The 19,674-nt window shown below is 40.3% G+C and overlaps 1 protein-coding gene across 1 annotated transcript in view; it reads right to left on the bottom strand.

The window, feature by feature from the left end:
- The window catches only part of NECAB1 (N-terminal EF-hand calcium binding protein 1), a 50,454-nt gene that overhangs the window by 28,138 nt on the left and 2,642 nt on the right, over positions 1–19,674 (bottom strand). The window contains 2 exon segments of the mRNA XM_079299557.1: positions 8,949–9,054; positions 18,792–18,808. Of these exon segments, the coding sequence (XP_079155683.1) occupies positions 8,949–9,054; positions 18,792–18,808 (123 nt within the window).

The following is a 19,674-nucleotide window of genomic DNA, read 5'->3' as shown; positions in this document are numbered from 1 at the left end:
GCAAAAAACAGACATTGGCCTCTGGTCACAGAAAAGGGAGAGGAGGAAGAGGGAGCAGAAGTGGGACAAAGCTTCTGTCCCTGGGGAAGACACATTCCTGCTGCTCTTCAAGCCCAGATCCATTTGGGCTGTGCACCCCCTGGGCTCCCAAAGGCAGCAGCCAGCTTGGCTCTGACACAGGCACCAGGCTCACAGCTCTTTCACTGCCCCACAGTTTCTGCCACTAAATAATTGCCTAGCTTGCTCAGCTCCAGGCTAAGGGATAACTTCAGAATCACCACTTACTGCTCTGCCTGTGGCAGGACTGAAGGAGACAATAAAGGGGTTTTTTTCCTGACTAAGAACTCATCTGAAAAAACAACTCTCAAGTCCTTTGCATTCAGCAGTGATTCACAGGGATGCAATGACTACATAGCTGACAAGTGTTAATCATCCCAGCTATAACAGCCTTGGTCTTGCTAAAAGAGGCTTAATAATGCTATTAAAAGTTGTGGCATATGCTAAAATTTGTAGAGCACTGTACAAGGGCTGCAGAGCTACGATTTTTTTGCAGACTCTGAACGACACAAACCTAAATGAGGAAATGAGATACAGCATCACAGTGGCTCTTTTGCCAGAGAGAACAAATTTCAGAGTTTTCACCCCATGGGAGGGGATAATGTTTCCATTTCTGATTTTGTCACAAAATTAATTTTTTAAAAAACCTCAAAACACTTATATTAAATTATTTATTATTAGACAAAAAATAAAATGCTTACTTTGGTTTCTTACACTCCTTGGAAATGCACAGGAGAAGACAATTCCAAAATGTCAGAAATCAAGTGAACAAGGAAGGAGATCAGCTTTGTTGAGCAGGCATCTTCTTTTGGTGAAAGGAAGGTGCCTATAGTTTAAGCAAGGTCAGGTGACATGGGAAGAATACAGTGTAGGGAGAAAATTCATTCAGTTAAAGATCAACTGGAGTTGAAGTTGCCCAGAAAAGTGTGAGAAAATAAAATGCTATTTTAAATATATTAATGGTAAAAGGCAGCATAGAAATAACATCAGCCTGTTACAGGATGAGGATGGGCACCTCACAGAGACATGCACAAGGCAGAGGTGTTTAATGCATTTTTGTCTTCAACAAAGAGGATGGTTCAAGGGGGTGTCACTGCCCTGAGCTGGAGGACAGTGACTGTGAGAACAATGAACTCTCAGTTGACCCTGAACTTGAGTGGGATTTGCTGCTCCAGCTGGATCCCTACAAATCTATAGGGTCTGGTGAGACTCATCTAAGAGCCCTCAGAGCTATTTGATGTCATTCTAAAACCTCTCTAGATGATTTTTGAGTGGTATTGAATCTCTTGTGTGTGTTTGGGAAACCCAGATTATGGAGAGGACCAGGCCTCCAAACTACACCTACCATGAAGCAACGAGTTCACTGCAGGGAAGCCAATGTTATCTGCTGCAGAAATGACTTCAGTCAGCTCCATTCACTTAAAGACAACTGAAAATAGTCATTACTGTTTGTTTTTTTCACTGAGAGGTATTGCTATTTGTTTCTTCAGAGGGCTGAATTTCACATTAAAAATAACCACGCATATGGAAAACTTCCAAGCACAATTCTATTTGCAGCTTGTCTGTCTGACCAGAGGATCTGTTAGCATCAGGATGTTGTAAATCATTCTTGGTGAACTTATTTTGATCAGCTGTGAAATATTAAAATGTATAATCAGCTCACTCTGACCAGTACCTTGCCTTTGTCTATGTGCTTCATTTCCAAACTGATTTCTATAGCTGTGGTCTTGAGAAATCTATGTTGCAGCCAATAGCTGCATTTACATGTCTTAAATATTAGCAAACACACCTTTCTGATGTCAATATTGCACCATGAGCCTGAAATTCTAATTTAATCTAAAAGAACCAGTTTTAAAAAATGCTTAAACCCCAATATATTATTTTCCTCTTGCAAATTAGTGTTCAAAAATCTTAAAAAATTACTCATCTGCAGTTCACCTAATTAAAGATCCTGTCTTTGTTATATTGTCCTTAACTAAATTTTTTTCCTTGTTTTACTTATAAGTTAATTATTTTTTCTGTGTACTTGTATTGAACTGTTAAAGATCAGCAATAGCAAGGGACTTAAATCTGCCTTCCAATTAAAGCAAAAGAAAACCATCCAAGACAGAGATAATTAGTACACTTAGAGTACCCTTAAGCTACTGAGGACTTGTCATTATTAAGTTTGCAACTAGAACTCGAGGGAAGCATTCTGGTCCATATAAACACACCTTTCATTTTAGTTTCAGTGCACAGTACTGGGCTCCAGGCTCCCACAGCTGCAAGGATTGCTAACCAGCCTCTTCCTCTCATCATCCAATTGTCACCTCTTGGAGTTTGCTGCCAGGGCAGATGATCTCAGCATCTCTCTTTTGACCCAAGGGAGGAACTAGGGCTCTGCTCATGAAAACCTGGGCAGGTGGGAGGAAGGTTTGTTCATTTTGGGGATGATTCCTAAATGTAGATGTTCATATGTGTGCTGACTGTCCAACCTCCCCTGCCAGGCACAGCAGCCCCAGAGTGCTCAGTGCAGTTGAGAGGGTTTAATAGACCAGCTAGGAGGATGCTGGAACCCTGGAAACTGGAAATTCTGGGCTTTCTGTGCTGACAGGCACTGACCCCCAGGAATATACTGCTTTTGACCTAAAGCTGTGGAGAAGACTTCCAAAATTGAATGACAGCACTGAAATCACTAGTGTGGAGTTTAAATAGAAGTGTGTAATCATATGGTGAAAAATCTGGAATTAAAGATTTTAGAATACAGTAATATATATGGAATGAGATGGAGGGTTTTAAGGCAGATGTTTCTTTCTTCACCTTCTTCATAAGTCTAGGTAAGATCTTGTGTAATTGGATAGAAAATTCCACATTACAAGTCATGGGTATTTGGCTATTAGGTTAAAAGTAAAAATAATTTAAGTTAAATAATTTAAGTGTTCATTCTTAATTAAACAAATTAGCCCTTAAAACATCTTGTAAAGAAAGAAATACATCACCATTTTTAACTCATTAGGTATAAGTGCTGTAAAACTCACTGTAACATAAATAAGAATTAATAAACAACTAAATCCAAACAAAAAAATACCATTTCTCAAACTTTTAATCCCAACTCTAGCAAAAAAACCCAAAAAACCAAACAAAACCAAAAAAACTAAAACAACCCCCCCCACACAATATAGAGGAGGAGACTCGGAAGTAATTTGATATAACACAGACATCTAGTGTAGCTTCAAATGCCCAAGCACATCTCCCACCACCCATGTCCCCACTACTTCTCCTGTGTTATCCTTTCCACCTTGGGCTGATTTTCAAGTGTGAGCATCTTAAATGCCTCATGCCTGGTAGCTGAGCTGAAGCCCACATGAACAGTATCAAGTCTTAGGTGCCAGTGGCTTCCCTGCCCATGGGGGAGCCTTAGACACCCTGACACCAGGATCAGGTATAGATGTGTCCACAGTGCCATCCCTGCATCTGCTGTGCCAGCAGCAAGAAACACTCCCCAAGTGCCCAGTGCTGCAGCTGGCCAAGGCTCTCAGATCCTCAAACTCGTCTCTGGCTTGTGCACAGTTTAACTTGCACCACACACAAAGGTTTAATGGGACTTCCCTACCTTTGGGAGGCAGCCTGTGCCCTCAATAGTTCTAGCATCCTACCTTGTAACTACCATCCTGACTAAGGACTTCATCCTACCAATGAGTAAAGAGAGAAAAATAAGTCTGATTCCCCACAGAGTCCTGTGAGTGAAGCATTTAAAGCATTATCTCCAGCAGTGCTGCAGACTAAATCCCCTTGAGACCTTCTGTATATCTCCTAGTTTGTAACTTTGCCAAATATTCTCATTATCTTCTGACACCTTTTCCCAGAGGATGCCATTATGCTAAAACAATTTCCATGGCAGTCCTGAGTGGGGCAGGGAAGGGTGAGGGATAAGAGTAAAAGGAAGGTTACATTTGCAATGACTTCTGTGAAGGCTTATCCACTAAACAATTAACCATAGCAAGGACTCTTGCTCTTCTGAAACAAGAGCTTGTCAGATTTGACATTAAAATTAAGTAGGAGATGATTTAGCAACGAAATGAGTTGTAACAGCCTTCACCCCTTTAACCACTAATTTCAAACTTCTCCTGTATGTGTCTCTCCATGTATAAAAAGACCTGTGCTTCTGATACCTTTCTCTACTTTCAGTACAATTATTCATGAAATAACATATGTAAACAAAACAGCTGTATTTCTGCAGAGCTTCCTCAACTGTGTTTCAACACTGTTTTACATAAAGGATAAAACATTTTGCATTCAGTTAATAACAGTATGTGGGTCTTCAGCTCTGAAATTACTGCAACCTGCAGACCATGTTCTCCATGACCCCCCCTTGTCAGCACAAAGAAAGCCTTTGCAGCACTCACATTTGCTCCAACACTCTTTTCCCATTGCTTCCATCAGCCCTGCAGAGCCTCACTGAGCACTGTGAAATTCAGAGCTCAGACCAGGGGAGGGGAGAGGGCTGAAGAACCACACTGGGTTTTCTTCACCTTCATAAACCTCCAAAAAGGTTAACTCGGATTTCAAATAGAGTGCATTGAGATTTTTTGAAGTGTTAGGACAAACACTGACATTACAGATGTATAACATGGATATCATGTCAAATATTTGTCAAATCAGGACACAAGGATGAGCTCTTCCTCTTGCCCCTTTCCTGCTCACAGATATGCACCCGTGTTGGTCTTACTCTTATTCTAACTCCTGCTCAAGAAACTGTAAGGATTTACCTTGACTTCCTGCTAAATTAAAAAGAGTCTAAGATGTTGCCCAGATGCTTAGAGTGTGTTTATATTGGGGCTACCTGCAAAACACTTAAAACGTCATGAAAAAGGGGAGGAGAATCATTGTACAAACTCCAGGTTGAAGCTTAAGTTACTGCTCGTGATTTCTTGCCTATATTTGCTTGGCTGGGTTTTTTTTTTTTAAGGGTCTTTAATATAATACACTACTTTGCAATAGAAGAAAATGCATGCTAAGAACCTGGAGATGCAACAGCCTAGCCCTGATCACTTCTGCATCAATGCAAAGCCTTTCCTTCCACTGGCACAGTGAGGGCACCTGTGTCTGGACCCTCCACAGCTGCTCCTTTATGCCATTTAATGGTATGTAATTGCCAAAAGCTTCATTAGATCCTGGAAAGCACAAATAGAAATGACTCTTCATAGCAGTCAAATGCTTCATTGGCTTTCAGCTTCACTCAAGTAATGACAATTACAACTGACAGAAGAACGGTTAACTGCTACCCCCTAAAGCAGTCACCTTGTACTAATTACCTGTCAGAAATGCTCATTGTATGGCCTAATCAGAGCATACCTTCAAGAAAGGCAAAATATCATAGCAAAAATAAATAAGTAAAAGGAAAAATAAATTCCTTTTTGCATGGATAAACTACTTCACACACTTTGGTTGTCTTATGCATTTGTTTCTGGCTGTATCCAAAGAAAAAAGGAATGGAAGTTAAAAAATTTAGGCAATCAATTGTATACTGGTTTTAATGGCATTTATTTAATATTTCAAGTGTTATGAAAAGGTATGAAATAAATAAAGAATACATTTCTTAAATAGAAAAATGGTATACATGGAAGTACCTTCATAAACTGCAAAATATATGTCCAAATTATGTACTGAGGAAATACCCTCAGCTAATGCAAATTTTCAGTGAAAGCGATGACCTATCCTGAGTGAATAACCTGTACTTTAAGGTATAGAAAAATTGTACATTTAGATTCATCCTGTCATAATAAACTCCTATTCAACTTATGTCTTGGAAACTTTATGTGTCAGTAACTAATTCCTACTCATCTTTTTTTCTTCCCCTGCTGATTATGCACTAATTGACTCTTACTTTGTGAAAAGAGAACACCTGACTGCTTCAAATACCAAGGTGCAGCCATCCTAGTCAGTCAAGCAGACACAACCTGAATTACTGGGAAGTCAAGCCCCCTGTTATTTGCCTTGCTACCACACTAGAAATGGTAATTACTCCTTTCAGCAGTCTTCCACAGCCTAGCTGCTTTTTGAGAAACATGTTACATTAGCTTGGATTGGTCTTTTTGAAAGTTAATAATCTAAATCTCACTTCAACAAGGCTGACATTAGGACCTGTGTAATAGTGGGGTTTAATACCTGCCTAATTTAGTTCCCTTGGAAGTGTTAAGCCAGTGTAAGTCTTTCATGCTTTGAATATTTTATTGAAAAATTGCTGCAGCATAGCTGAGAAGGGAATTCAAATTGCCTGAGTTTGTGGTCCATGGCTATCACTCCAAGGCTACATCTACTTTTTCATCTCCAGGGTTTAAAGAATACAGAGGTGTTCACACAGACAGTGAGGCTTTGAATGCTGGGAGACTTAAAGGATTTAACACAGGTGGAAACAACCCAAAGTCTGCTCTTGTGACAAGCTGATTACAGAATCTTGAGACAGTCCAAGAAATGAACTGAGGGATCATGACATGCTTCCCTAGATATCTGTCCTAGGCATTTACATGTAGTGTAAATCACTGCATAATCCCAATGCTTACAAAATATTTCTGGGATAGGGAGCTACAGGCTGCAATTTGTGAATAGTGAAGAGAAGAGAAAAGATGAAAGTTTTGCCCAGAGTTTGACAGTGTCTGCTTTTTAATTGGGTAAGAGAGACAAAAGCTGTGTAAATCTCCTCTAACTAGCTACAAAATTGAGCAGAATTCTTTGCCCTATTCTACTGAAAACCAGCCATAAACTTCTGAGTTACACCATTTTAATTTCATTTCCATGGGAAATTTGGAAGTGAAAACATCTAAAAATAGATGATTTGGGGATTGTTTGATTCTCCTAATGCTTACATTGAAACACTTCCCAAGGTTCAATGAACATTTTGCTACTTTTCTCAGCTAGCTTGTTAATTTGAGATATTTTACATAACCTACCCTTTTCAGGAAATGCCAGTGAGTAAACTTGTTGATTCATTATATCTGCTTCATGTGATTTTTTTTTTGAAAGCTAAGCTAACAAGGAAATTACATTATGCTGGCCAAGCTGTCTCTCTTTGCTATATCCATCTGATATTTGGTCTGTGACATCTTGCAGACAGGTTTCTCAAAAGCTTACAAAGGGTAAGGGAAAGCTTTTAAAATGTATTTGTCCCTGTTAAATATCAAGCCTGGTAGACTATTTTTCAGCTGCAAAGTCACCCTAAAGCCTTTTATCACTTAAAGACTCCATGAAAAAAGACTCAAAAAGCTTCTTGTTGCTGTTTGATCTCCAAGTTTCAAGTAAGTTTTCTTACTCATATCCAGGTTCTCCTCCTGTAACAAATGTTAATCCATCAATACAAAGCACCCTTTCTTCAGGTTCAAAAAGGTAATTTAGTAACTTGTCTTAATCTACCACCTGCACCATTCTCTGAAATCCAGGAAAACTGAACCCTTCACAGTATGTATTCTGTGACTTTTGTGCCCAGATTTTTGCCAGGCTTTTTCTGGACAGTGAGAATGATCTCTTTCTCTTGATAGCTGCTATGACAGTTTAATTATCTCTTTTCAGTTAATAACAGCAGCATTCAGCAATTGCACCAATTCTTCAGGTGTGCCTATCTACCAGGTGGAAAAGCAGTGCCATCCTCACTTGTCTACATATTTTTCAGATTTATATATTTTCAATTTAAGAGAAAATTCTGTACAAATAATAGAAATAAAAACTAAAATATTTTACAATTTAGAAAAGCTTCACAAATAAAAATTAAAAATAGATGTAGAACATCTTTTTTCTTAGAAATCTTGATTAGTATCAAGAATTTCTGCCCTTATCAGGATGCTTGGAGACAAATGGAATTATAGTAAAATCACTTTTGCATATATGTGGTACATATGAGGAAGCTGAAAGCTGTATGAATGGGTCTGGCTTTGAAAGAAGTTTTTCAGTCTGGGTCATTCATGCCATTCATTGACCTTCTTGGCCATAAGGGCACGTTGTTAGCTCATTTTCAACTTGGTGTTCACCTATTATCCTTTCCTGCCAAGCTGCTTTCCAGCTGGGTGGGCTCCAGCATATATTGGTGCATGGAACTACAGAATCAATTAATTTTTTGCTTAGAACAGACTCTAATACCCTCGAGTCCAGCTGTTAACCCAGAACTGCCAAATCCCCCAAGTATCTCCAGGGTGGTGACTCCCCCTCCCTGTCCCCATCAACCCTTCCCTTAATCACCTTATAAAGCTTGCAGTATTTTTTATTCCCCATAAGACTGAGCACCATTTCTTCTGCTTACTTCAGGACATCATTTTGGCACAAACTAAAATCTTGTTAACTCTACTATGAAAGTACATTTAATTTGATTAAATTTCCCACAAAAGCAGGGGTTGCTCCTCCCCAGAAGCAGGATTTTGTACTTCTTGCTGAACTTCATTAAGTTCCTGTCAGCTTATTTCCCTCTGGCCTGGGTAAACCCAACCATAATGGAAATATCCCAAGGGACTGCACCAGCACAAGTTCCATACCACCAGACAGGATGGCTTTTCCAACTCTTTATTATATATAATTGATTCATTTATTTTATTTCCTTCTCAACATCTGTTCCAAGTATTCATCTCAGTACGACTCAGTGGAATTGAGAAATTCATATTTAAGCCTGAGGGAGACCCCAGCTCCTTTTCTTTCTGTGGTGGGGGAATAGAGAAAGCATCCAGTTCCCACCCTGTGTTCTCAGTGCCCAAATCACATCTATTGGAATATGCAAATATTTCAACAAGTTCTCAAAGCACTTCACTTAAACAGTTTGCAGCCATATGAAACAGCCTGACTTCCCTCAAGCAGCTTTCTACACAAACTTGTTTCCTAAAATCAGCCTGATGTCTATTTTCCACTCCCAGGTGTAAGAAGGGGACACTTACTCAGTATTGTGTGTATCAATGGTGCAAAAAAGGTCATGCAGTTCTCCACTCAGAACTCCATCAGCAAAGTAAGCTCTGAATTCATCAAAGGACAGTTTTCCATCATCTGAAACAATGAAGAAAATTAAATTGACTTCATTCACATTTTTCCTTATTTACTTCACGCAGTAGAAAAGGAAAATATTAAAAAGCTCAAGATCATCATCCTAAATGTAGAAACTTGACATTTTAAATTAAAAAAACAAATTGTTTACTAATTAAAGTGTACTTAACTAATAATTTATCTAAATGGACTGAGCCTTTGCATGAAGCATAAAGAATACTTTTACAGCCTAACACTTCATAACTTTTTTGGGTAGCACTAAATGTAAGTTCACGTATCTTTCTTTCCTTCAGTAACTTACTGAATCCCTCATAGGGCACTAAAAAACTGTAGAGGACACAATTAAGGTGACCTGCAAATCAGACTAATCTACAAGGTATTGTGACTTTATTTTATAGTGGTAAAGAATCTATTATTAAGGCAGTATCTAATTCCTGTGACTACATGCTGTACTACAGCAGGAAGATTTGAAGAGTAAGAGCTGAGAATTTTCCTTCTTTTACTTGCTATTATTTCATAATTTCTTTGACTGGAATATATGGCTTCAGATAGCTTGAAGAGGTTTCAAAATTGTACAAATTAAATACCTGCTTCAACAAAACCATTTTGAAATGTTTAATATGAAAAAGCAGATTGTAGCTGGAGATGAACATCATTACAATCAAAATAAAATGTCAAGACCTTCAAGAGCCAGAAACCAAGATGACACAAAACTGCAATGAGTACTTAGGTAAGAATCTAAATACATTTGCCATTTGGCTCTGGTTACAGAGGAGGAATATCAAAATATTGGGCTGAGTGTTCTCACAGTCATGCTTCCTTTTGCTCTTACGGATACAAATCAAGTGTTAATCAAACCACCTCTGCAGCTTTATCCTTTGCTGGGAAGGCTGATATGTATGCAAGTTATACACATACTCAAGAAACTAGTGACTTTTGGCAACTTTCCTGAGATAAATATTAGTTCACCCAAAGAACAGCCTGGGGTATGACACAGAATATTAAACAAGCCAATTTCAGTCCTTCAGGATTATTGGCTTTATCTCAATCCAGAAAACCACTGACCCACCAACAGATTGGGTACTTTACTACTTTCTTTAAATTTGCCTTTTGGTTCATTGCTGTTTATTCTTAACATTCTGAATGCAATTGACATTGAGTGACAAATCACTGAGATTGTTTCTGGCAAAACACAAAGGACTTTTGAACCCGTTTGGTACTTACAGGCTTCATATTTCATAGTAGTTATTGCTATTAAAAAAAAATTCAAACAAAAAAACCAAAACAAGGCTCAGATTGTCCAGGGCATTTCTCTGATTTTGTATAAGTGTAACTGATTTGCCAGAGCAGCTGAGGAGGGCACCACTGCAAGTGGCCATCCTTGTGCTTCCTCAGTGCCCGGATGAAGCTCAGACCCAATGCTAAACAAGAGCTCCCTATGCTGTAAGACAGTTTTTTGGGGTTTTTTTAATATTTTTTCTCCCTCCCCCACACCCCCCCGAAGTGTCAAGAATAGCTTTTATTTTAAAAGTTGTGTCACATTCCTTAGTACCACTGCCCTGGGCACATCTCACTATCCAGATACACACCATCTGGTTTAAGCACTACAGAGCAGCTGAGCAAAAACCTTTATTAGAGATCCTTCAATCCTTGCCACTGGCAAAGTGACAGGGGAAGGATGAGTAATGAAAGGCAAACTTCTCTGAACATCTCATCAGGGAAATCAACCTTCAGCTGTATTTGCCTTGGCAATGTTATTTAAGAAGCTGTTTTGCAAGACTTGGTTGCTTTTCTCTGTCTTCCCTGACATTTTTCAAAAGAAGGCCTTCTTCATAAACAGGCACAGTCACCTGCTCTCCTTTGTCTCCCAACTGACAGACAAAAATAAAATGAAAATATAAACAGTAAAATGAATCTCCCCACATTGCACTTGCAAATTTAGAAATAGATTCACACAGTGGTTTACAGAAGCCTCCCTCCAGGTTACAATTGCATTCTCGCATTTATTTCCGTAAAATTCACCTCTCTACTGAGCAGATGCTTCTCTGAGTAAAATATGCCCAAGGGATATCCCCCAGCCAGTCTGCTGCAGAAGCACTAGTACAATCTCCAGGAAATGCTTTGGATAGCTGATGACTTCAGTAGAGAGCAGCATTCCCAAGAAAGGAAAATCACACACACACTCTGAGTTGAAAGGTGATTTCAGGGAGTCAAAAGGTATTGAGTGAATAATGAGCAAGGGCACAGATGGATTTGGGTCTGTGTGCACAAAGAAAATGGCAAAAGGTGAAGGAAGTTACAGTGATGTAGAGAAGCAGGACATCTCAGAGATTGCAGTAAATGCTAGAGGACAACTAAACCACTTCCACATTTCCCTGTTTTGGGCATCCTGTTAGGATTGTGAGGCATTCTCAGCAGTTAAAAAATAGTCTTTTTGTAGCAGAAGCCACATCAGATGGAGCTTACACAGCTGAATAGCAGCCCTAGGGATTATGGCACTGTTAAGAGCCACATGTAAGAGTTTTTGGCAATCAGAGGGGGAAACTTGGCTAGAACTCATTCTGAGGTTCACCTCAGAAGGATGTGATTTGGATAGCTGAGCCCTCAGAGCTGCCTTGTCCCAATCAGACAGTGCCCAGCCTGCCTCCAGGCTGGCAGCACACACACTACCAGGGCAGTGAGGTTGTTAAGGGTCTGGGGGATCTATAAGCACAGATCTCTGCCCTTGTAGGCAAGCAATTAGCAAAGAAGAAAAGATAATAAATGAAATTAATGAATTGAAAAATTCCCTGTAGCAGGAAGTATTTATTCACCAGGAAGGTACAGTCCCAGGAAAGGTCTAGGAAATTACATTGCTCAAATTCACTTCTGCAATGGAAAAGCCAAGGGTCTAAAACACAGGGCAGTAATTATGTCAAGACAGACACAAACTGGCATCACCACCAGTCCTTTATTAAACACCTTTTCATGCCTTATTTCCATGAACTCTGAAAGAACTCTGACTCCTTCCCTCACAGGCAGCTTCACACAGCTCTGTCTCCTTCTCTCCTCTCTGCATGACTGCCTAGCCCCAGCCTGTCCCTTGCCCAGCCATCTAACCCTAATTGCCCCTCATACAGCATCTTCTTATCTTATCTGTCCCTTACATGGCTGCACATCCCTTATCTGCTCACAGCACAGCCAGCAGCCTCCACCCCAAACTGCAGCAGACTCTCAGCCCCAAGCTCCAGCTGTAACTATAACTTATGGCCAGCTGCCCTACTCTTTTATAACATCCAAACTCATTGTCAGGCACAGGTCTTTCCACTCCTCAGTAATCAGTACAGCTGTAATTCCTCAGGAGATTGCCTTCTTACTATCCTTTCAACCTATCTTTCCACACAGACCCATTCAGGCCCTCACATTCTGGATGAGAGCTCAGTTTCTAAACCTCTTGTGGGTGTTGTGACAGCCCTTTATGGATTTTTGAATCCATCTGCCTTTACAGAAGCCAAAGCCTTCCAGTGTTTGATGTGAACCACAGCTGCCTGTGTGGCTGGAGCAAACACATTGTGAATGTGTGACCATGGGTCCTGCTCCCAGCTCATTGCTCCTGGGACCTGCTGTGGGACTTGGCATTTGGGAGGAACTCACAGCCCACACTTGCTGCAAAAGGTTTGGGTCAGATTGCTTGAGTGCTATTAGATATTGCCCCATACACAGAAAAAACAAGGTAGTGTTGGGAGGCACATCACAGCAGACATAGATGGACTGAGCCAGATGCAAGAAGGCAAAACCCACATGGTTTATTGACATATGGCACATAGGCTGGAATCAGACCAAGAAAGATCTGCCAAAATAATGAATTCACTGTGCCAAAGCCAGCATGCTAATAATATCCACTAGATCATTCCAGTACAAAGTGCTGCATCAAAAAAAGCTCAGACATAGGTGAAGGTTTAAAGAGTCTGGGCAAATGCACTAAGCTTTTAGTGACTCTGATCTGCATTGTATGTCGATATAATCTGAAATAAGGATTTTGAGCCATTATCCCATGTTATGCTGGAAGAGCTTCACACAAGTAACCAAGTGATTCCAAAGCTAACAGGGAGAGAAGCTAGGTTGTTTCTATGGAAATATTTTTAGGGCTCTGGAGCACAGAGTCCAGCCCTGCAGTACTTGAAGGACCCAGAGGGGTGGGATTCCCTATCCCTGACTGAGCCCAGGCTTGGAACAGGATGCAGGGATCTGCAGGGGATCCAGATGGTCAGGAAGCAAACAACGGTGTAGGGAAAGTTCATGGGATGTAAAGCAGTAGTTTTGCCTTCCTAATCCATTCACTGAGTAACTTGGGAGCTTAAATCAGGGATGTTACAATGCAGAGAATTTCTGTCCTCTGGCTACAGTTTAGAAAATGTGCTCTGCAAAGTAATTCATTAAATCTGTAGCACTAACATGGCCACTTTGAGCCATTCAGACACAAAGCTTAGGAGATACTGGCCTAGATAAAAATGGCGAAATCAAGGACTGGCATTCTTTGCTTTGGTATAACTCAATTTTTCTTGGCAGGAGGTTAAGTGGCAATCTTGAGAGCCTGCAGGCCAACTCTGACAGCTCACTTTAGGGAAGATTCCAGAGATCCCTTTTCCAAGGTGCTTTCTCTGCCCCTCAGAGGCATATTCCCTTAATCCTCTGGCATAGTATAAAACTAGCACTCTGGTAAACAAGCAAGAACCAGTGGGAAGTCACTCCTCAGTGTGAGGACTGCTGCAGTGAGAAAGGTTTGAACCTGTCAGAGCTCACCTACACACACACGAGCTGACACAGAGGGTAGAACACTCACCTGCAAAGTCAGTGTTTATTCTGCAATGGCACTGCCAATTAATAATGAATAGGAGAACACCTTTCTGACCTCTGCAAAACTGACTGGAGCAGGCATTGCAAGATTTCCTCCTGGTGATCATATAGGTGCAGTTCAGAGGAGTTTTGGTTCTTCTCTGGAAATCTTGTTGGGTCACTCAAAAGCCCATGAATCAATCCCATTGGTCCCTGGCACCTGCTACACTTGCCTTATTTTAAGGAATCCTCTATTTATGACCCACAGTTTTTGTTGGGCCAATGTCTGTATAGTTTTAGAGCTGGGTTGAAATCCCCAGATTATTGAAATCAACATACTGTGTGTATTATCATGGTATTTTATACAGTTGCAGAATTCTACATTTAAAATTTAATTCTACATTTAAAATCCTGGTGTCCCCGTCTACATCATGGACATCAGGGGTACTGAATGAAATCATATGACAGAATGCAAAGATTAGTCTCATCTGATTATTTTTCATTTTACAGACCCTTGTTCAAATACATTTAAAAATATATATATATTAGTGGGGAAAAAAAGCTTTCAGTGAGTGCTTGTTTGAAATGTCAGAGGGAAAATATTAAACCTGACAGAAATGCACTTATTCTGACATTAATAAGGTTCTGTTGCAAGTCTGCTGGTTGTTTGATACTCAGGTTTGTCAATCTATGGAGCTTTAGTCTTCTTTGTTTAGCCAGTTTTTAAAATTTTCCCTCACTTGTTTGCAGTCATTCCTGACTGCCCGAAGCATGCTGTTTACAGTGTTCCTTATGGTTCAGGCTTTTTGAGTTTTTACAAAAAAGTCTGCTTCTGTACCAGATATTACCAATGATGTTATTTTCCTCTTAGGAGCTTTAAGAATGTTTGAGGTATAGGTTTTACTCAGTGCTTTTTCAGAGCAGCAGACTTGTATTTGCAAATCAATAAAAGCATCTACATACAAACCATATTTTCCAAACCTGTCAGAGTTGCCCTCCTTAGGGCTTAGGGGTATCCAAGAGCATAAGGGCAGGAGCTGTTAAGTTTGGAAGAAGGCCATAATCAAATACCAATTTGAATTTTGTGGAGAGACAGCTGAGAGGTCCTCCTCCTGGGGGACAGGAGTCTCTCCCTTCAGGTTTGACTGGATGGACACTAAAAAATGCCAAGGGGAGTCTCAAATGCCAGAGCATGCCATGTTTCCAGAGCAGGAGAGGAGATCCAGGGCTGGAGATGACAGATAGAGCCTGGTAAAAGAGGCAGTGGTCCTCTTCCCTAGAGTGATAGGAAATGACTCCTACCACAATGCCAGTGAGGGCAGGGCCCTTTTCTCTAGTTATTTTGTGGGTTTCCTTGTCTTTGGTCTGTGTTGAACCATCAATGTTCAGGCATCTTCCCCATGCTGGAGGAATACTTACTCTTGCAGGCTCAAGGGTTGCACTCTCAGTAGATTATTACCTCCCCCCCAAATCTATTTTGACAGTCTGTTTGTGATTGGATTTCTACAATGAAGTCTGTATTTGAAATTCCATTCCTGTGCTAAGAGGAGGGAATTCTGGCAGGAGGCAATTCTAATTGGGCACAGGTCACAGCTGCATGGCCAGAAGAGGCCCCTGGGTGACATTCACCAACAACTGATATAATTTCACTAGACTGCAGGTCACTGCAAGGCTAATGGGGTGCCCATGTCCCTCCTAGCATATCAGGGCATAAAAGAGACACCTCATGCAGACAAGCACACACAGGTGCTGCATTCACACATATGTGAGGCAGCCACTGTTGATAGTGATATGAGGAAAGTAATTTTTTTTTGTTGTTGTTGTTGGGGAAGACTGGATTTAGCAGTTCCAGTTCCCCATTTTTCTTCTCTCCCTCCCTTGCAGGCTAGGGACAAGAATTTACTTTTCAAGAGGAAATTAATGAATTTGATTTTGTTTTAAGCAGCAAAATAAATTAAACAAATGAAGATTTTTCTTTGTAGCTGGATTTTTTTTTCAGTTTTTTTAAACTAGTTCTGTGTGAAATCCACATCCTTTCCTTTGAGCACATGGAGTTCTAGAAAGTAAACCTGACCAAAATTTAATTTTGACACACAGACTTGAAACTTCTTTCCAAAAAGGTCAATGTGCAGCATCTCACCTTTGTGAAAATGCATTCTTCCCTTCAAGATTTTCTGTTGCTTTTGTCAATATTATGAACAACATTTTTCTTAAAAATCCTTCCCTGTGCCTTGTTCTCTCTTTAAAAAATCATATGACCTTTTCATTTATGGGAGGTGTATGGGTCGACTCCCAAAAAAGCAGAACTGCACAACCATGAAATAAGAATACAGACAGAATTTATGAAGCTGATCCTCTCATGGAATCTCTGCAAAGCTGATATTTCCAGAAACAGGACAGTAACAGAATGATATATGTACCTGGGCTGGCAAAGAAAGAAGCCATTTGTATGACTTGTTAAACATGGCTGTTTGCTAAAGGACTTTCCTAATTTAACACAGATGCCATAAATTATTGTAGCATTTTTGAGTACTAGCAGTTCAGCAGAATTTCTTGGCTCTTTTTAACTCTAATTTTATATTGCATTTGCAAGAATATTTGTCTTTCCTTTCTGTGGAAGATTTACCTGAAATCCCACAAATTCATAGTAAAAATGCTTATACAATACTCCTATTTATCAGCTCAATTCACTTTTTTTTTGGATTTATTTTTTCCTTGCTGTCTAGCAAGAATCTAGTAAAGTTTTTGGTGATATTTTCTCTAAAAGTATTTTAATCTCAAAAAGAAAATAAATAGAACAGAGAAGGTTCTATTAAAAGTATATGGGAGAATTTAACAGGGCTGTGTCATGGACAGTAATGGAGTATTTGTTACTGAAAGCCAATAGTTGGTTTCCTGTAGCACAGAGAGGTGACAATGGAAGTGTAAGTAGATCAGTCATTAACCAAACCTAATAATTTATGGTGACAACAGTGTAAACATTCTCATTAAGTGGTCACATATCCAATAACCTTTCTGAAAATGTACTTAACTTTACAGCCTTGAAACAAATCTCCCTATCAATGTGGCACAAGCCTGTGCATTGCTAGATTAGCAAAGTGGAAGTCCCATGGGCAATGGATGGTTGAGTGAACACAATCAAGATCTAAAAGCTGAAATAATTTTAAGTTCATGGACTTAAATTAATAGAAATGAAGTTAATGAACTTAGCCACTTTTCTGCCAATAATATTTTGTAAAGAATACCAGTGACCAAGGTCTCTGGGGCTGATACAGTTTTGTATTGTTCTGGAATAAGCAGGTTTGTCAATACTGGGAGCTGCTCCCCCTATTTTCATTGCAATGTGCAGGAATGAGCTGTGGGGAAACCCAAATGAGGACTGAAGTGCTCTTAACCACCAAAGTGCTGTGGATCCACAGGGCTGGGACAGCCTGAGCCCAGGTGCAGGGCAGGGACACCAAGCTCTAGGGTCTCTTTTGGACTCCAGGGGAGTGATGAATTCTGCTCTGTACCACGTGCTCTGATGTCACTGGATACTGCTGGGAACCAGGGATAAAGCAGCCTTGAAGCCTTGGGTTTTTTAGTCTGCTCAAGGACAAGAAATTATAGCAATGATTAACACTTATTGTTGATCACAGAGCCGTACGTGTCCTGCGTGATATTTTGCAGAAAATATGTTTTCAAAGAGGTGTTGTCTTCTTGGACCAATGAGTTTTTTCTATTCTGTTTTGTACTACCCTATGTAAGTGTAGTGTTTCTTTAAATAAAGCTCTCCCTCTCTTTTGCCTCCCCGTTACACAAAGAACTATGTTGCATTATCCTTTTTGCTGCTCCTATAGCCAAAATGCACCACTCTGACCCTCATCCATCTTCAGGGCAGATACACACACATCATGCCAAACACCACGAGGGGGTCTGAGGGGGATGCCAGCAGAGCTTTGCTGTGGTCAGCAGGTAACTAAGCTAGAGATGCACCACTGCAGGTGCTGGAGTCCTCCTCCTCCCCATGCCAGACCTCATCCTGGAATTCAACTCACACCATCACTGCCCATGCAAACCACTGGCAAGCTGTCTGAGGGACACAACAAAGGAAACACTACCAAAAAACTCCCATAGTGATGGATTCTGTGGCTCCTGAGCTCTCTAAAGGAGCCTACCATGGTCTTGTGGGAAGTGCCTGTTGCTGCATGTGAGCTGGGGCAGGAATTGCAACCAGAAGTGGGCTGTGGAGTAGAAATTTCTCTCAGCAATAGTAAACAGTTATTCAACATGCTCAGATACACCACCAAAATGTACAGCAGCCACTTGCTGTCCAAGAGTTCCTCCTTGTAAGTTATCACTGATTTTCTCAATGGTATCCATTTACCTTCTCTTTATTAAATGCACACAGTATCTGTTTTCTGAGGATTGACTGGACTGAGAATTACTTGTCAGGGTTAAACCTTTCTGATCTGTGGGTTTGACATTGTTCGGTGTGTTCTCTTGTTACTAAAAAAACTTATGACTTCTGTGCTACAAAGATGTGGCTTGGATTCAAGGGTTTATTCTTCCTACTGACACGCTGAACAAATACAAAAACAAGTCTGGTTTCTGGATGCAGCCTATGGTATTTTTAAAAAGTAGTAAGATGGATCTACTGACAAGTATTTCAAACCTTCTTGAGTCAGTCTCACTGGAAAACACTCACATGCACCCAAAGTGCAAATCAAACAAAAGTCAAATTGTGAAAGCATAAGATCTGTCCTTAATGAAGGGAAGATCAGAGTACAACATAACACATAGCACTGAATCTTTAAGAAACATAACACGACATGAGGGATGTCTGGTTTTTTCTGTTAGGATGTTTAAAACATGACTTAAAGCACTGAATTAATGATGGATTTTTTTTTCCAAAGGAAGGAGGCAAGACATGTGAGCAATCTTACCGTTCTTGTCTGCTCTTCTTCAAAAAGAGAGACAGAAAGAAAACAGTCATTTTTTTCTTTTGTATGGGTTAATAACAAACAATGTTCTTCTTAGTACCTATTTATAGTTTGGGGTCTACATCACATTTTCACAAAGCTGCATAGAATTTTAAAGTTCTTAATGTGTCTCCACCCTTCCCTCAATATTGCTTTTAACTCCTCCCTTGCTGTGTGCACTAAAAACCAAGACCATAACAAGAACCAGCTTTATTTTCTAGTTTGTTTATGGATTGCAAGGATAATGTTCAGGCACAAAACCTGACACCACATGGCTACCATGATTCTGGATTCAGGTTTGAGAGAGGTGGCTTAAAGAAGCAGAGCAAGAATGATGGCTGGGGGGATGTGCTGAGCATCTGAGCTGGTCAGAAAGACTCGTGGCTTGTGTGGGTGGAGGAAGCAAAGAGATAAGTCAGGAGAGGAGCTGGGTGGCACCAAGGGGTCAGACTTGGTGTCACAGGCTACTTCAGCCTGAACTGCAATGGGGAGGCATCCAGGAAATGCTGCAACAAGTGTAGGCAAGGGAAGAAAGCAAATATTCCAAATGTAGTTTCTATTGCTGCTGTGAATATCAGTGGTGTTTCAAAATGGGCATGTATATTTTTGAGAGCTGACAGCAATGGAAACATTCTCTGCTTTATTAAAACATTAGTAGCATTTAAATAGCTTCTCCAGCACATGCCCTGACTGCTCTGCTGCTAGAAGTGAAACCAGACATGATGGATCCCAGTGCCAAGCTCTGTTGAGCACCTTCATGAATATTTAATGCAAGGTGGGGTTGGAAGAGAACCAATAGAATTGTGACCAACATCCAGGACTTCTTAGATGGTTTCTAAGCTAAACT

Source organism: Erithacus rubecula, assembly GCF_903797595.1.
Source record: "Erithacus rubecula genome assembly, chromosome: 3".
Taxonomy (NCBI): Eukaryota; Metazoa; Chordata; class Aves; order Passeriformes; family Muscicapidae; genus Erithacus; species Erithacus rubecula.
Note: the sequence above shows the minus strand (reverse complement) of the source record. Positions and strands in the feature narration are given on the sequence as shown.